This window comes from Psammomys obesus, unplaced genomic scaffold, assembly GCF_907164565.1.
Source record: "Psammomys obesus unplaced genomic scaffold, mPsaObe1.curated_primary_1811, whole genome shotgun sequence".
Taxonomy (NCBI): domain Eukaryota; kingdom Metazoa; phylum Chordata; class Mammalia; order Rodentia; family Muridae; genus Psammomys; species Psammomys obesus.
In genome coordinates, this window is record NW_026590681.1 from 3,088,101 (window position 1) to 3,104,145 (window position 16,045).

At 42.1% G+C, this 16,045-nt stretch overlaps 1 protein-coding gene across 1 annotated transcript in view; it reads left to right on the plus strand.

Moving 5' to 3' along the window:
• The first annotated feature begins 2,129 nt into the window (after positions 1-2,129).
• Positions 2,130-16,045, plus strand: part of Slc17a6 (solute carrier family 17 member 6) — a 38,931-nt gene continuing 25,015 nt past the window's right edge. Inside the window, exons 1-3 of the mRNA XM_055608372.1 lie at positions 2,130-2,627; positions 5,110-5,362; positions 6,621-6,739. Coding sequence (XP_055464347.1) covers positions 2,542-2,627; positions 5,110-5,362; positions 6,621-6,739 — 458 coding nt within the window. The 5' untranslated portion in view covers positions 2,130-2,541. The remainder of the gene's footprint in view (positions 2,628-5,109; positions 5,363-6,620; positions 6,740-16,045) is intronic.

Here is a 16,045-nt window from a genome sequence, read left to right on the forward strand (position 1 = left end):
CTGGGAAAAGGAGGAAAACTAGATCATATTTCTCAATGCAGATGAATGCAATTATTTATTCTAGAACAATATCTTCATACCAGAGTACTGTTGCTTGGAATATACATGAATGATGCAGCCATCTTGGGTTTTGGTGGTTTTGACTTCTAGTCAGCTGGGGTGTAAATGCTTACAAGAATCATTTTTGCTTCATCATTTCAGCCTCCCAGATATTTAATGTAATTTCCATTTTTACATTAACTTCCACAATGGGAAAACCATTCATATTCTAAATGAATTAATTTCAGTGACTTGAGTATCTAAATATTTGTTAAACCTGTATTTTGAAAGATGGGCATGTGAGGCAAGTCTTAAGGGCCTTGAGATTTTGCAGTGAAACAATTCTATAAGAGTATTTTTATTCCTTTATACTGGATCTCCTATGGAAGTACATAGCATTTTGTGGCATTCCAGAGATATTTTTGAAGATGACTTCACAGTTTTGAAATATATATATTTAATATATAACATATTCACATATGCATATATGCCAAACAACAGAAATATGTTCATGGTATTCTTTATCAACCATACTTCCTAGTAAAATATAATTTTACAGGCATTGGATTGAACAATCCCAAAAGGGTTTTAGCTATTTGTCATTTTTTTCATCTCTCTCTTTTGGAAATACATTTTCTACATTTAATATGAAATAGTGAGGGAATGTTCTTATGTGATTCTGCATGTACCTCTGGGATTTAATCCAACAGTCTCTGTGTAAAACCCACTTCTGTTGGTTTAAATAGCATCCAAGGTTTGACCTTAAGGATGTAGTCAAGGCCAGTCTGTTTCATAACCAATTGCCTGAACTGCCTCTGAGAGGGTTGTAAACCATGTGAAAGGCTTTAATAAGTCACATTAATTCAGCACAATTTAATTGATTTGCTTAATGAAATAAGTTTACTGATGTTACACATATGCAACCAAGATGGAAAACCTTGTGTGACAATCTCTCAAAAACAAACAACCAACAACAACAGCAAAAAAAACTCCTCTTGGGAGAAGGTGTCATAAAGGGGAAGAGTGAGATTTCAGCGGAGTATAAATATACTGCGTTAAATGTTAAACGTTATCAATTATTATTTGCTGACAAGCATAAGGTACAGGTACATTTTACATGCATGGAGATAATTCAGTATTGTATTGTGTGTTAGTTAATTAAAGAAGCTTAGAATTCCAAAGAGTTCATAACAAATTGCCTGTCTTTCATTTGAAGGAGTGCTCTAAAGTTACAGCTGTCATTTTCTCTGTCTCTTCTCCTTCTCTCTGCCACCTCTTTGTCTCCCTCCATTTCTCGGCATCCTTTCTTGTTCATCTTAGGGGATGAATCAAACACACAAACAATATTATATGCATCCCATAAACATATGCTTTATATCGGAGGGGACCAGATGTTCACCTGGATACCGCACACCTAAGCAGAAGCTTCTGCAGTGCTGCTTCCCCGCCTTGCTGTCAGAGCAGGTGTGGACATGCTGGGCAGCGGGAGGCCAAGCAGAGTAACTTGTCAATGCTTAATAAAGCCCTCCTCCCTTGCAGAGCCAAATGCAGCCTTCCTTCTGAGAACTCTGCAGACGATGACATCTCTCCACTTGGTTTCCATAGCATCCTTTCCTGAAGAGCCCTAGAAAGGCCCTTGGTCAGGGCGATCCGCCCAGCTCCCCTAGGAGTTGGCAAGCCGGTTAGCCAAAAGCAGCATCCTGGGTTCCTGAACTTCCTCTGTCCGTGGTACTGAAATGCTCAGCTGCGTTGCGCGCACGGACGGGCGCGGTCGGCTTTTATGCAGAGTCTCCCCTGACGCTGCCTAAATCACAGCTGTGTGTCTGTTATTCACTCAAGTTCGCAAAATAACAGCTAACATTCTCAGTCTTAATTCCACTCTGCCACTCTGCCGCAGAGCACAATTACGCCGGCGCGATGGGAGGAGACCACAGTAAAGCAGGAAGCTAACAGCAGTTGCTCACCTGAGGCCTGGGAAGCTCCCAAGGGTTCTGAGAGCTATGAGCTCTTATCAGCAAAGTCACCATTTTAGACAGTAGGGCTTTCTTTCTTTCTTTCTTTTTCCCAAATACAAAGATTCGATGACGTTTCTGCTCAATCTGATTTAAAAACAGCGAATTGATTGCAATAAGACCGCAAAACCGGGAATTTACGTTGTTTTTCGGTGAGCTTACTTCCAGAACAGGGACTCATCAGCACCCGCCCAAATACCACGGCAGTGCGCGCGCCCTCGGCCACCGGATCCTCCCCTTCCAATGAGACTTTGTGACTGTGTGTACCAGTTCTCCTATTAGGAAACCCGTGGGCTGCATGCAGCTATTCTGTTGTACTCTCTTTCTCGCCCTCCCTCCCCTCTCCAACTCACAGCCTTGCTGGAAAGCTCACCTCTGTTTGCTGAGAAGAAAAAACCCTACCTTAACCGATTAAGACTATGCGCAGAATTCGCCTTTCATAGCCATCACAATTTAAATCTGCCAAGGCTGGACACCAGTCTTTACAGGAATGGAGTCGGTAAAACAAAGGATTTTGGCCCCAGGGAAAGAGGGGATAAAGAATTTTGCTGGAAAATCCCTCGGCCAGATCTACAGGTAAGAGAAAGCAACCCCATGCTTACCTGGGGCTCACCATGGCAGAATCTGCAAGGCCATTTCTGTAAAGCTTGCTTACTTGGAGAGGTTGTAACATGGTGGAAAAGTCTTTTTGTTGCTTATTGTTGAAGCAAGACTCCACTGGAAACCTGCTTATGAATGCAAGAATGTGGCACTAAATGAACCTATAGTGTGTGTGTGTGTGTGTGTGTGTATGTGTGTGTGTGTGTGTGATTTTGTTTCATTACCTGAGGATTCTCAGATTCTCATGTGTTCCAATCCAGATCTTAACCCTCTTTTGCAATCCCAAAATGTTCATTCAGCACCTGCTTAGAAAACCTGTCTTACTTTTGCCTATAAAATTTCTTTGATCCAGACAAGTGACTAACAAAGGCCAACCCCCTTTAAAAATGAATTTAAAAAATTCTAGATCTCAGCTGCAAAATAACAGTTAAGAACTCTCTCATGGGAAATTCTGTATTGAATGAGACAGGACCAAATATATAAAGAATTGATCATTGATGTTTTTCTCTTGAATATAAAATATCATACATACATTTTTATTTGCTTGCTTATTTTTAGAAGTCTATCTCTTCTGTGGTAAATGTCACTGTGTCTTAAGAACAACCAGAATCGTAAGCTGCCAAATTACTTCGAAAGTGATTTAAAAAATTTAAATGATATCCTTCTTGTAACTACTACACTAAGCATACTGTGCTTTGCACGAATTCAGGTCCTGCCAGGTGTGTTATATCTTCTTTGAATACTAGTTCTTATCATTGATACAAGCAAAATCAATGAGACAGCAAACACTGTAGAAAAATGGATCGTGAACAGCGTTCATTCTCACATTTGGAAACTGAAGCCTTGGCTCTCTGAAAGAGTTGTAACACAATGACCAATGCACAACCCTGTTTTCCATGTTTCTTAGTTCTGGTGGGCTTCGGTAGACACCATCACGCACTGCTGCGGCAGTAGATGCCGCAAGCGCCCTGCAGTCCTGCAGCTGCTCAGAAACAGCTGGGAGGTGGGGGATTCAGGTACAGAGGTCAAGGTTGCAAATTCAGGTATCTAAAGCCAATGCAAAAATTATCAAATTGGTTAAATTTCTTTCTTGCAAGAAAAAAAAAATCACTGTTGTGTCCCTAGTACTTGGATTATATATCACTCATTAACACCCACATAGCATATCACAGACAGCTAAATGACCTATTCTGCAATGGAATTTGATCAAATTTAGAAGACAGCTTTAAGTTTTTTGGCAGCCATGTTTCAAGCTGTACATGTCTCAAATTGATGTTAAAATTCCATAGGCTTTGCCTCTCTCTCTCTTTTTCTCTCTCCCTGTGTATATGTATGTGTGTAAGAAATGGTGTCATTTAATGGTGTGCACACAATTAAAAGTAACTACAAGATGAATGGAGAGTTCGTCAATTTTAATTTAAGACATTGTTTAAATATAAAAAATACCAGTCACATTGAGAGATAGCTATTACCTTCCACCCTGTTCTTTTATTAAAAAAAAAATAGACGTTTTATGGATGTGTTAAGTATGAGAACAGAAATACCTTTTATCAAAGTCTTTCTATAATTCCAATTCTCTTTTCTTCCCTACTTCCTCAAGGACCAGAGCCTAAGAGGAACTGATTGAGAAGGGTCAAATCTTATGAAATCCTTTTCCTTTGAAAATAAGATCTTTCTCTTAGTGGTACAGACAGTGGTGGGGGCACCCCTTGGCAAATCTGGGAATCTCATTTTCTGTCTCTGGAAATGGGCCCGAGATATTTTTCAGTGTGTTGTAACTGAGGTAGTAATGACGAAAGATTGTGAATGATTAATTATTCATGTTGTAGGAAGGAAGCTGAGGTGTCAGCCATATGCTGCGGAGGCCTTTGTTTCTAACTGGAGTAAAGAAACAGGGGGATGGAATGAGAAGACTGAAGAAGAGAGAGAGAGAGATGGGGGAGGGAGTGCTGAAATGGCACCCCAAGATCCAAGGCTGAGAAGTGTTAGCCAAGGTACCAAAGACATCCCACCCTGGGGTAGAGTGAGGATAAGGATTAAGGTGGTGCTCTCCAAGCCTTTTGCAAGCTCTTGATAGAACTGAGTTGTTAGAAAGGACCCGAGGTAGCCTGGAGTAAATCACCTAGGAGCCAGGATAGCACCCTCTCCCAACCCTGTCTCTAGCACCCTGATGACCCTAAAAGTTAGGTTCAAGGGGACTGTATGTAAATTGATACACACAAAAAAGTGACAGATCTAGGGTTCACTGAGTTAGGCCAGAGGGTGTTAAGGTGTAGGCATTGTTGCCTAGGGAGGAGGATATAGAATTTCACAGAATATAAGAAGTCTTGAGTTCTATGGTACCTGCATTCTAACTCTTCTGAAGGAAGAAGTCAGAGCCCAGGTCCTCAGTCCCTAAGGGCTGGGCAAACTGAATACCAAGGTTCAGGGCAGCTTTGTTCCCTACACTGACCCGCAGGGTGCTGGAAAAGAAACAGGACACTCGGGAGACCATCGAGCTGACGGAGGACGGCAAGCCCCTGGAGGTGCCCGAGAAGAAGGCTCCGCTCTGCGACTGCACTTGCTTCGGCCTGCCGCGCCGCTACATCATAGCCATCATGAGCGGCCTCGGCTTCTGCATCTCCTTTGGCATCCGCTGTAACCTGGGCGTGGCCATTGTGGACATGGTCAACAACAGCACCATCCACCGCGGGGGCAAAGTTATCAAGGAGGTGGGCATTAGCCGCTAGCGGACTCGCACCATTCACTGGTCTAAAGCTGCATTCCCCTACCGAAAGAGGAAGGCTTGCATGCTGTCTAAGCCCTTCCCTGTCCTGCCATCCTGGAAAGAACCACCAGAGTGATATTATCTGCCGTTTTCGTTCTAATCCTGGCTTTGCACCCCTCATTTGCAAGGCATAAAATAGTGTCTGGTTCACTAGACTTGTGTAAAGAATGACAGCTGAGAGCTAGGCAGCGTCTTCTAAATCTAAAAAGAAATATTTTCCTTTGGGCATAACATTATACTGTCCTCCTGGATTCCTCCAGATCCCCCCTCCAAAAAACCGTTTAGTTATCAAACTAAAAAAAAACAAAGCGCCGCAGTTAGATCAGCATATGCATATCAGGTTTGAGGAAGGACAGGATCGAAGGCCTAGGAGTCAGGCTGGAAGAGAAGCCGCGGGGGTAGAGGAGTCTGCTTTTGCCAGAGCGCAAGCCGCGGTAACCTTACAGTGTGTATTCCGCAGTGATGCCTCGTGGGCGAAGGTGAGCTGAAGGTCACAAAAGTCTTTCCGGGGAAAGTAGTAGAGCTGGTCGGTTTGGTCACAGAACTTGGGAACACTCTGGAGACGAACTGCGTCCTTGGGCCCTCTGGAGCCCAGGATACACAGGAAATTTTCATTGCAAGAGACAAAAACCTAATTCCCAGTTTCCTGGGCAAGGCAAAAGCATGGGCTTTTACAGTATCTTGCTGTGGCACCGTGTGTTTTAGACAGTCAGGCCTTGAGGTCCACACAGCTCGAAACGGAACCTCCCACTACCACCACCACGGGGAGACTGTCCTCAAACCTTTCTGTTCTACCCATTCAGATTTTCCAAGCCTTTCTGGCCTTCTTTTCCGTGCGAGGCTTTTGAGGGTCGCATTCCATTCGGGGACTCAGCCCCACTACCTGCATTCTTACTAGCTGGCAACAGCCAAAGGGACCCTAACCAATGTCCTCTTCCCAGAGTCCGAAAGTCTCAGAGGGCGCTTCTAAAATCTCTCCCACAGGGAGCCTGGCACTCCATCCTTCGTTGTGAACCACAATACTTTTTTAAAAAGAGTCCCTCTTGTCAGAAGTCATTGTGTTGTGAAATGAAAATATAGCCTCTGGCCTCAGTATTTCAGAGCACGCAGACCATCAAAAGTGAGTTGTGTGCACTGACTTTGCCTTGTCCAACGTCTCCCTGACCCGTTGTTTCTTTGTGTTTTTCCCTCTGTTCCTATAGAAAGCCAAATTTAACTGGGACCCCGAAACTGTGGGGATGATTCACGGGTCGTTCTTCTGGGGCTACATCATCACCCAGATTCCGGGCGGATATATCGCATCGCGGCTAGCTGCAAACCGGTAATGCTGAGCGAGTGTGCGGTCGGTCTCCCTGCACCTGTTTGCGCCGGTTTTAGACAGCCCTGGGGTGTTTGAAAACTCCCTAAGGGCGTCTCTTTGTTTCCGGACACGCCTTCCCGGCTGCAGCGCTGAGGTTCGCGCCTCCGGAAGCAAGAAAGGGCCCAGGTTTGCCAAGACCTGCGCGCGTTGGTCGGCTGCGTTAGGCCACTCTTACCAGGCCTATTAGAAAAGCTCCCCGGTGCCTTCCATTAGGGCGGGGGTAGGGTGGGGTCGGTGTGTGTGCTGGACGCTGCAAAGACGTGGCGGTGCTGTAAGATGCACAGGCGGGAGAGGAAGGGAATGCCCAGATAGGTACCCGGGTGGTGCAGACCTCCAGCAGGGCATGTCAAAGGCTAGCCCCAGAGCTAGCCCATATGGTGTTATGAGCCTGAAGGATTTGTTTCTATGGATGCAGGCGGAATCTAGGGCTCTTGGGTGCGATTCCACCTGTTAATGAGCTCTGTGCTTAGGGGGCGGGAGGGAGCCGAGCTGCTCAGCTGCGTCCCTCGGCCTCTGGCCTCCAGTCCTGCAGCGGCTGCCGGGATCGAGGTCCTAGCGCCAGCTTTCAGGGGGGCACCCCTACCCCGAGGTCCACCTGCAGAGACGCCCCTGGAGCATAAAGACTTGCGGGCGTCGATACCTAGGAGGAGGGCATGGCTACCGGGGGGGTGGGGCAAGAGACAGTTCTGTTTGCTTCACTGAGTGCATTTTAATGAAAAACAAAACAGCCACAAAGGGTAAACTAAACCTCTGTCTTTGCGTCTGAACTGAGGCTGAGCACTCAACCCTCCTGGTCCCAGGCTTACAGATCTCAAATAAAGATGTGGGGCCTTTCTTCGGACCTCTGAGGTGTAATTCCTCACCTCCTCCATTACTCCAGCAAACGTTTGGGGACTGGAAGGCGACCTGCCCCAGCAGGTCAGCTCCGAGGCTGGCTCTCAAGGGTTCGTGTCCCTAGCACTCACCCGTGTCTCCCAGCTTCATTCCCGGGCTTAATCCGCGGGTCCAAAAGGACTGGTTGATTTGACCGGTCTCCAGGCCTCCAGGTGAATTCCTGGAATTTTATTTTAGGCATTTAGAGCTTAGATTGGAGATTTCAAGGCGGCTGATCAAAAATGTTAGGATATCTTTGAATATCATCTACATCAAGGGGTTAGGGCATCCAGCGTTCTGACCCAGCAGGTGGCTTTCTTCTGTATAATGAAGGCCAATTTCATCATCCTGATTAGGAAAAACTTGATATCAGGAAGAATTTTTTAAAAGAAAACACGAACTTCGTTGACGCTTAGTGATTTAGAACAGGTAGCCACACTCTCGGTTCTAGACTCTCAAATATTTTAATTTTTTTCCAAAATTAAAGATACATTTTCCAGAAAGATACTCTAAGTCTGCATATCTGAAATATTTTTAAACGAAGGAAAAATTAACAGAGGATTCACCAACAAATAAATTAACAAGTAATTCCAAATGATATCGAAGATCTCACACCGTGTGACAGTCTGAGTACTGTGCTTGCCAAACACTAACGCACTCACAGGACTCCTGCCAGGGACGGGCAGCGAGGACTCCAGGTGTAGCTCTTCGTGACAGCGGGGAGTCAGAAAAACAGGTTTTCCTGATTTTTTTTTTTTTTTTTTTTTAAGCAAGCTTATTGCGGTTTTTGTTGTCCCGTTTAGCAACGTTGATCCGCTGATTAGGTACCTGGGATGCTTTTTTCAAAGGAAAAACTTCAAAGCTTGAGAATTCTAATGTGGATCCAATTCTTTTTACCTTTAAAATATTTACAAATGAAAGAGACTCAGTATCTCCAAACATGATATTTTAGCTTCTACCTGACTAAGGAAGTTGATAAAAGTGTTAGAGTAACATGAGGATACAGATTTAGAACCAACATCTCAGAGTTTTGACATATTTGCTTCGGTTTTATAATGGAACAAACCTAAGCACGTGGGAGCTTCATGTGACAATAGGTGAGAGTATGTGGACATTTTTTTTTTCTGCTTATAAAAAGCTTTAGTGGCTTAATAAGAAAAAGAAAAACAAAACAAAACAAAAAAAAAAAAAACAAAAAAACCTTTGTTAAGGAAAGATGACCAAAATCATAAATAATTCAGTCACCCAGATGTGTCTGTTTTTAACAGGGTTTGAATGTTCATTTCTTGCTAGAAACTATAGTTAGGATTTTGTCCAAGAAAGCTTTCTACACAGAAATACTTGAGACTCTTGTAGAACTGATTGGAAAAAATGAATATCTCCTATTATCTTTTTTTTTTTTTCTTCCAGAAATAGTAAAATACTACAGGGCAGGTCTCTGCTCTGGAGACTTGCCTGCCGGTTCATTCACAATGTTCCTTCTTATAGGCTGAGATTTCCCTGGGGCAAAATCCAGGGGCTGCTCCTCTTCCCTCTTGCTTTGAACCACATTTGGATCACATTTGCCCTGCTTTTAGGGAGGAAGGAGATGTGGAGACAGCTTCTAGGGGGAGGAGGAATCCTAACTATGGTCTCCACTAATTTCTCAATGGAAAATAAACAGCACATTGCACTTCTCCATTTTCTTGATAAGTCAAGACAGTTTTACTCTTGGTTCAGGATTCAGAATTTGGGTCATTTTATTGATCATATTCTAAGTAGTTAAGTTTCCTGTTCATTAAGAGGACTTGCTAAAGGAGTCAGTAGGGAGAACGTCCAGCTCACTAGAATGCTTCTTACATTCCCTCCTTAAGGAGTCACTGAGTTTTTGGAGGAAGACTTTATTCACCTGTGGGGAGGGTCTTAAGATGGGATTTCAAAGGAAGATTCCTTTTAAAAATCTGTAATGTTTTGAGATGTGAACATATTTAAAACAGTGATAAAAATGTTGGTGCAAATTAATTTTTTAAAAAACTAGTACAGGGTACATGAGACTCAGAGTAATTTAGATACTTACATATGCAGAGTTGCCCAGATGTGTGATTGTTCTGTATTCAGCCCTGTATGCAAGGGCTGTGGCAAGTGTTTAATCACAGGGATAGAAAGAAGGCCAAGGAAATTTGGTGGATATATTTTCAGTGTCTAACAATGTAACTGTATGTGTCAATATTATTTAAACACTTTAAAAAGTTCCACCTGCTTCCACCCTCTCCGTTTCTCAATACACTATGCCAAGCAGCGGGATCACAAGACTGTCTTCCTTTTCTCTTGGTCTAATGCCTACCTTTCTCCAAGAGGTGTGAGCTACATCAGTGCAGGGAGTCTTACCTGTGCTTCTCTTTTGTTTGTTTGAATTTTCATGGTAACATTGCTGCCATCTTGAATATTACCTGGCCATGATGCATATTTGGCTAAAGAAATAAAATGAGAAAGACAAATCTTATGAGTTCAAGATCCTGAATATGTTACTTAACAACTCAAAGGCACATACATCTTACCTCTTTTGCCTTCTTCTCAAAACCAATGTACCTGCTTCAGTTTGCTGTCCTGGCAGCCGAACAAGAGGTTGTATAAGCCTAAGGAGAAGTATCTGGAATGATGTATGGGTTGGCTGCTGCCATTTGTTATTGCTACAACCCTAAATTAAAAAAAAAAAAAGAAAGAAATACTCTATGATCATGACCTTATTTGCCTTAAACTTTACTTTTACTAATGCTAAGGTAAATGGATTATTTCCACTGTAATAGAACATCCTTGACCATGTGTTGTATTTCTGCTGTAAGAATTAATTCTCTCAAACTGATTATTTAGAATTAAATTGTTCACCTAAATGATACAAGTCTCATTAGAAAGTGTTAAAGTAGCTATTTTTAAAATGGAAGTTTTGGTCAAGCATGTAGAAAGTGAGGGGGATCCGAATAATGTTATCTTTGAGATGTAGTCTGGTAAACACAGCTAGAGAAATTCAAGTTCAAGGTCAGACTTCTGCTTCGAAAGCTGCAATCATTTCTCCCTTCTTCTGTCCTCTAGTTAAGAATGCTCAGTCCACATTGTGTCATTTTGTCTTCTGTAGGCACTTCTTGTCTTTAGAATTGATTTTTGCTAGACAAAAAAGTTTTTTTTTTATTTTTTAAATGTTGATTTGGATAAGAGGTAGTGAGGTGAACCTTACTTAGTTGCAGCATCATCTTCTCCTTGGACAGGAACCTCTGGTGAAGCTGGGCAGAGTTCATCTGGCCCAGCTCTCCCATTTTACAGACACTACACTACCTTTCCTAGGTGACAAGGGGACCCCCTCTAGAGCTCCGGCTCCTGGAGTACAGTACTACAGGGAGTGTAATATTCTGCATACCACTGTGTACTCCTTTGTGAAGTTCACTTACAGCAGCAGGCTGAGCCATCTGCTCCCTGAATGCAGGGCTCCAATCTGTCAAGCCTCAAATCTAGGGGATAAATCCTTGAATTAGGGATCAAAAGCCCAAGGGATCCTTAGATTTGTCTTTTTTCTTTTTGAGCAGGAGAAGAAACAGCGTGAGTGTGTGTGTGTGTGTGTGTGTGTGTGTGTGTATCTGTTTATATGTGACCCTCTGTGTCTCTCTCTGAGTCTCTAGTGTGTTTGTGTCTATCTGTGTATGTGTCTGTATTTCTATGTCTGTGTGTGTCTATGTGTCTCTGGTGTGTGTTTGTCTTTCTTCCCCCTCCCTCCGCCTTGCCTCCTGTATGTGTTTGTGTGTATTTGCCTGTCTGTTTGTCTGTCTATCTATACCTGTGTATCTAGGTGTCTGGGTATCTTGGCTTCTAAACTTCTATGCCACAGTGTGCTTGTTCTTTTCTTTGAAGAGATGGACTTCATGATTGATAATAGCTCAGAAGAATGGTTGAAGTTCTTCAGGAGAAAAGGGGCATTTAGTTGTTCCCCCCCCCCTTAACTCTTTGTCCATCTAGGCTCCTAGAAGATTTCAAAAAATTAAACCTTTTGTTTGAAAAAAAAATTCTTCCTTGGGATTTTGACTAATATAACTCAATTCTATTTTCCTAATATAAAAGAGACAGTAATCTGTACCTAAAAATGAAAAGAAAAAAAAAAACAACCCAAAATGCATGTGCATTTTCCTTTATAACAATAAAATACTTTAGGTAGATTTTTCTAGCATCTCTGATTATAAAAAAATGTTTTGTTAGTTTGATTTTTAGAAAGGAATGACATGTTTAGCATAAACAACTGCACACAGTCTTAGATCTAGGTCTGAGCAATAATTTCTGCTAGTTCCCTCTCCTTCTAAGAAATCAAGTATCAAAGTTGTATTAATCTATTCAGTTACAATATTAGGATATTAGAACGAGCTTTGGAAATGAGTTCCTAAGCCCTGACATCAAATATACACAGTCGCTGTATTTTTCTAGGTATGCATCTACTGAAATCTATCTTTGTTCTTTTCTATCATTATTTCTTTCACCCATCTGTCTATTGCCTACCAACTAGCAATTTCAATTTACCATGTATCTATCATGTCTGTCTCTCTCTTCCTCCATCTCTACTTACCAATTCATGGCAGTGTCCACCTCCAGATGCAGTTTCCTAGCCCTTGGTGAGAAATCTTTCCGTCTCTTCTGCATGAGAAAATCTTTCAGACTCTGAGCATACAGCTTGCTGCAGGGGACCACCATCCTTGGTGGTAGAAGTGGTTTTTAGTACCCAGTCTTTTAGGGTCAGAGGTTACCTTTTCTATCCCACTCACCTAGTAGCCTATCAAATATGTAGCTGCTTTGCCATTGTGGGCCTGATAGGTTAGGTATCTGGGGTAATGGAACCTTTTATTATTTTTTCTAACAAAAGAAAATACCCTTTACCACAAGATGAATGATGAAAAGATAGGCTGGAGGGGGGAGGAGTCTCCAAGGACTTGCCCATGCTTTGCTGACAGAGGCCTTTTTTTTCTCTCTCAATTCTGCAAACCCCTCACCCCCTCCCAGCTCTGGTTTCTACACTGCACCATTCTGCTGCTGCAGCGCAGCTTCCGGGTGGGGGTAGCAGGGAGGGTTGTGCAAGAAAGTCAGGTAGGCAGCTGGTAGGATAATGCTCCTGGTGCCTTATGCCACCATCGGGCAGCCTAATTTCTCTGTGGTGAGTGATGAAGTCATTTTTACAACTTAATGATGTACCAAGGGACCCAGAGGGCTGCCTTCAGCCTGTGCAATCCTTTTTTTTTTTTTTTTTTTTTTTTTTTAATATGGGGACAGGCATCAGATGTGACAAAGGGAGGTTCCTGGGCCCTGATTTGATTAGATTAAATAGATTAAAACTGCCTGAATCAGTCTATTCTTCCAAACTCTGCAGGAGGGAATTAGTCCCACACCTGGGGTGAGAACAGGGTTCTCCTCTTAAGTGACAAGCCCTCCCCACGTGCAGCAAGTTGATTGACTTAGGGAAGCCGGGTGACCACCAGCTTTCCTGTCTGCAGGGCAAATATTACTGGGTGCAAGTGATTCTCCAGGGTGTTGGGGGCAGGAGATCACAGAAATGTGTACAAATGAAAAATTTACATCTCCCTGCTGGCCACCTGTGTGCATGTCAATCCTGCCTGTGTCGGGATGTCTATGATGTAGGTATTGTTTGCATTTTTCTTTTTAGAAGCACTGAGACTCTTTTTTATTCATAAGCCAGTCCTGCACACGACTGTAGAATGTGTGATCATTTCATGGAACATGAGGAAGGGGCTGAGGAGTTAGGGGGAGGAGAAATATGATCAAAATGTTTGGTATGAAATTTTCAAAAATTTAGTAGGTATTTTTTTTAAAGAGAAAGAAAATCAGTGGGTGTGTATGTGTATGAATGCTCATGTATGTGCATGTATGTATGTGTATTTGTTCTCACATATGTAACATGAAAGTGAAAAACAATAGAAATTAGCCCTTCACTTGAAAGAATCCAAATCCATTCATTTTTCTCCACATTATTTGAGCTAAGGAAATAATGATGCTTTCATATCGTTTGTTATTTTGAAAAACACCTTCAATGAGCAAAGTCCTTCATTTTATGTCATGTTTTCTCATATTGTTCTTTGAAAAATTAAGAGCGAAGGAAGTATTAGATTACACATTAGCTGATAAATTTTATTTTATTTTGTCCGCACTCTGATTTTTCACAGCCTTTATCTGACTGCATATGTAGGTCGCTGTGTCAGAAATCAGCCATCAGCCATCAAAGGGAAGATTAAATAAAGTGAAATTTCTGTCTACTTTAGATCTAGCTCACGACTTCACATTATATGTAAGGAATTTATTTAGTAAAAAAAGTTCTTTATTTCTGAAATGTGTACCTTTTTGGAAAATTCTATTTATAGTTTAGATATTCCAGTACATATTGAAGTATACGACAGTAGCAAAGATACATTTTTACAATGCTATAGAGAATTGACTTTTACAATTTAAAAAATAAAAATTAACAAAATTGAAAAAATTCATATTGGGTAAATTTTCTTACTTTTTGAAATACTTTTAATATAAAGTTGAATATTTCTTTTCTTGCTCATTCTTTGTCCTCACACAGAAGAGAAAACAACTGACCTTAAATTAATTTTTTTTATTAAAAGAGTCTACCTACTAAAACAAAATGTATACTTAATAATTTATACTTAAATCCGAATTCAGCCAGGTATGGTGGCACACATCTTTAAATTCCAGCACTTGAGAGACTGAGGTGGGAGGATCTCTGAGTTCGAGACCAGCCTGGTCTACATGTTTGGTTCCAGGACAGCCAGGGTTACACAGAGAATCCCATCTCAAAAACAAAACAAAACAAACCAACAACAAAAAGAAAGAAATCCAAATTCAAAAGTTAATTTTATAAATATGTAACTGGTTAGTTATATTACCTTAGAACTCTTCTGTAACACAAATTCAGTAAAATCTTCTCAAATAAATTACCTTGTTTCGTGTTATTAAATGCATCTGATCTGAGGAAAAGCGTAGAGAGTACACCTTAGAGAAATTTAAAATCACCAGGATTATGAAAGGCAGTGTATAAGCAGCACAAGGCTATAGGGCCTGAGGGTGCTGGGCAGTGATGTCACTTCCTGTAAGCAATGAAGAAGGAAAGAGAGTTGTTAAAATATAAACAAGAATCTAGATTTCAGGGCGCTGGAGAGAGTTAGGAGCACTTGCTGTTCCTGTGGAGTGCCTGGGTCTGGGTCCCAGCAGCCACAGTGAGCACTTCAAGATGTGACTCCAGCTCCAGGAGGTCTCACAGGCTCTTCTGCCTCTAAGGGCACCTGAACACATGTCATGTACACAAGCTTCTCTGGGCACATATAACTGAAAGAAATACATACATTTCTTCTTCTGAAACGATCTAGCTTTTAGACAAAAGCAAGGAAAGAGGAAGTCACCCTCTCTCAGAGTGGAAGCACAGGAGCGCTGCAAAGCAGAAGGGAGTGAGCTTATCCAACTAACTTTCCAGATGTGTGAATGGCTACCTAGCAGTGGGATTCACCTCCTTACGCATGGAGGGTGGTAGAAGGGTAGGAAGGGGAAAAAGTGCAGTTTACAAAACACCTTCCTACTTGTTACACTTCCCCCTGAGGGGAGCACATGAGACAAACACAACTATCCACCTCATGTGACTGTGTGACGGTTTGTGTTCTCTCCTTCCTTTCTCACATGGCCCAGTAGCTCAGCATCTTCACACTTCATTTGCTCAGGAAAAAAAGGAACAAAACTGGGTGATAGCTCACACCTTTAATCCCACCACTCAGGAGGAAGAGGCAGGCAGGTCTCTGAGTTAGAGGCCAGTCTGGTCTACAGAGAGTGTTTCAGGATGGTCAGGGCTACACAGAGAATCCCTGCTTTGAAAAGAAAACCAAAACCAAACCAAACCAAACCAAACCAAAACAAAGTATTCTTAACCACTTTGAGGACATCTGTCAAAGGAGAATAATTGGAAAACAGTGTGTGGGGGGCAAGAGAGTGAGATTGAATGATAATTTCCCATCCTACCTCTTTGGGGGACTATGGAGCATAGATTAAGAGACTGATGGGTCTCAGTCAACCCAGTGTTCCTTACTGGGAGAGAGTATTCCCACTACATTTGTTTCATGCACTTTAAGCTTCTAGAGTGTCCGTGTCCCATGAAACCACTGTGTATTTGCAGCCACAGAAATAACATTATCTAACTGGGGTGAAGTTGTTATGGAAAGAACAGGCTGAGACATGATAATTCTCTGAGTAGTCTATCCGAGGCTAAGGCACTTCTATGTCAGTGATGGTATTCAGAGATATTCACTGTGAAATGAGCACTGTCTTCATCTATAATATGTTCTTTTAACCCTCATGGTACTCCCTTGAGTGGAGTTCTAA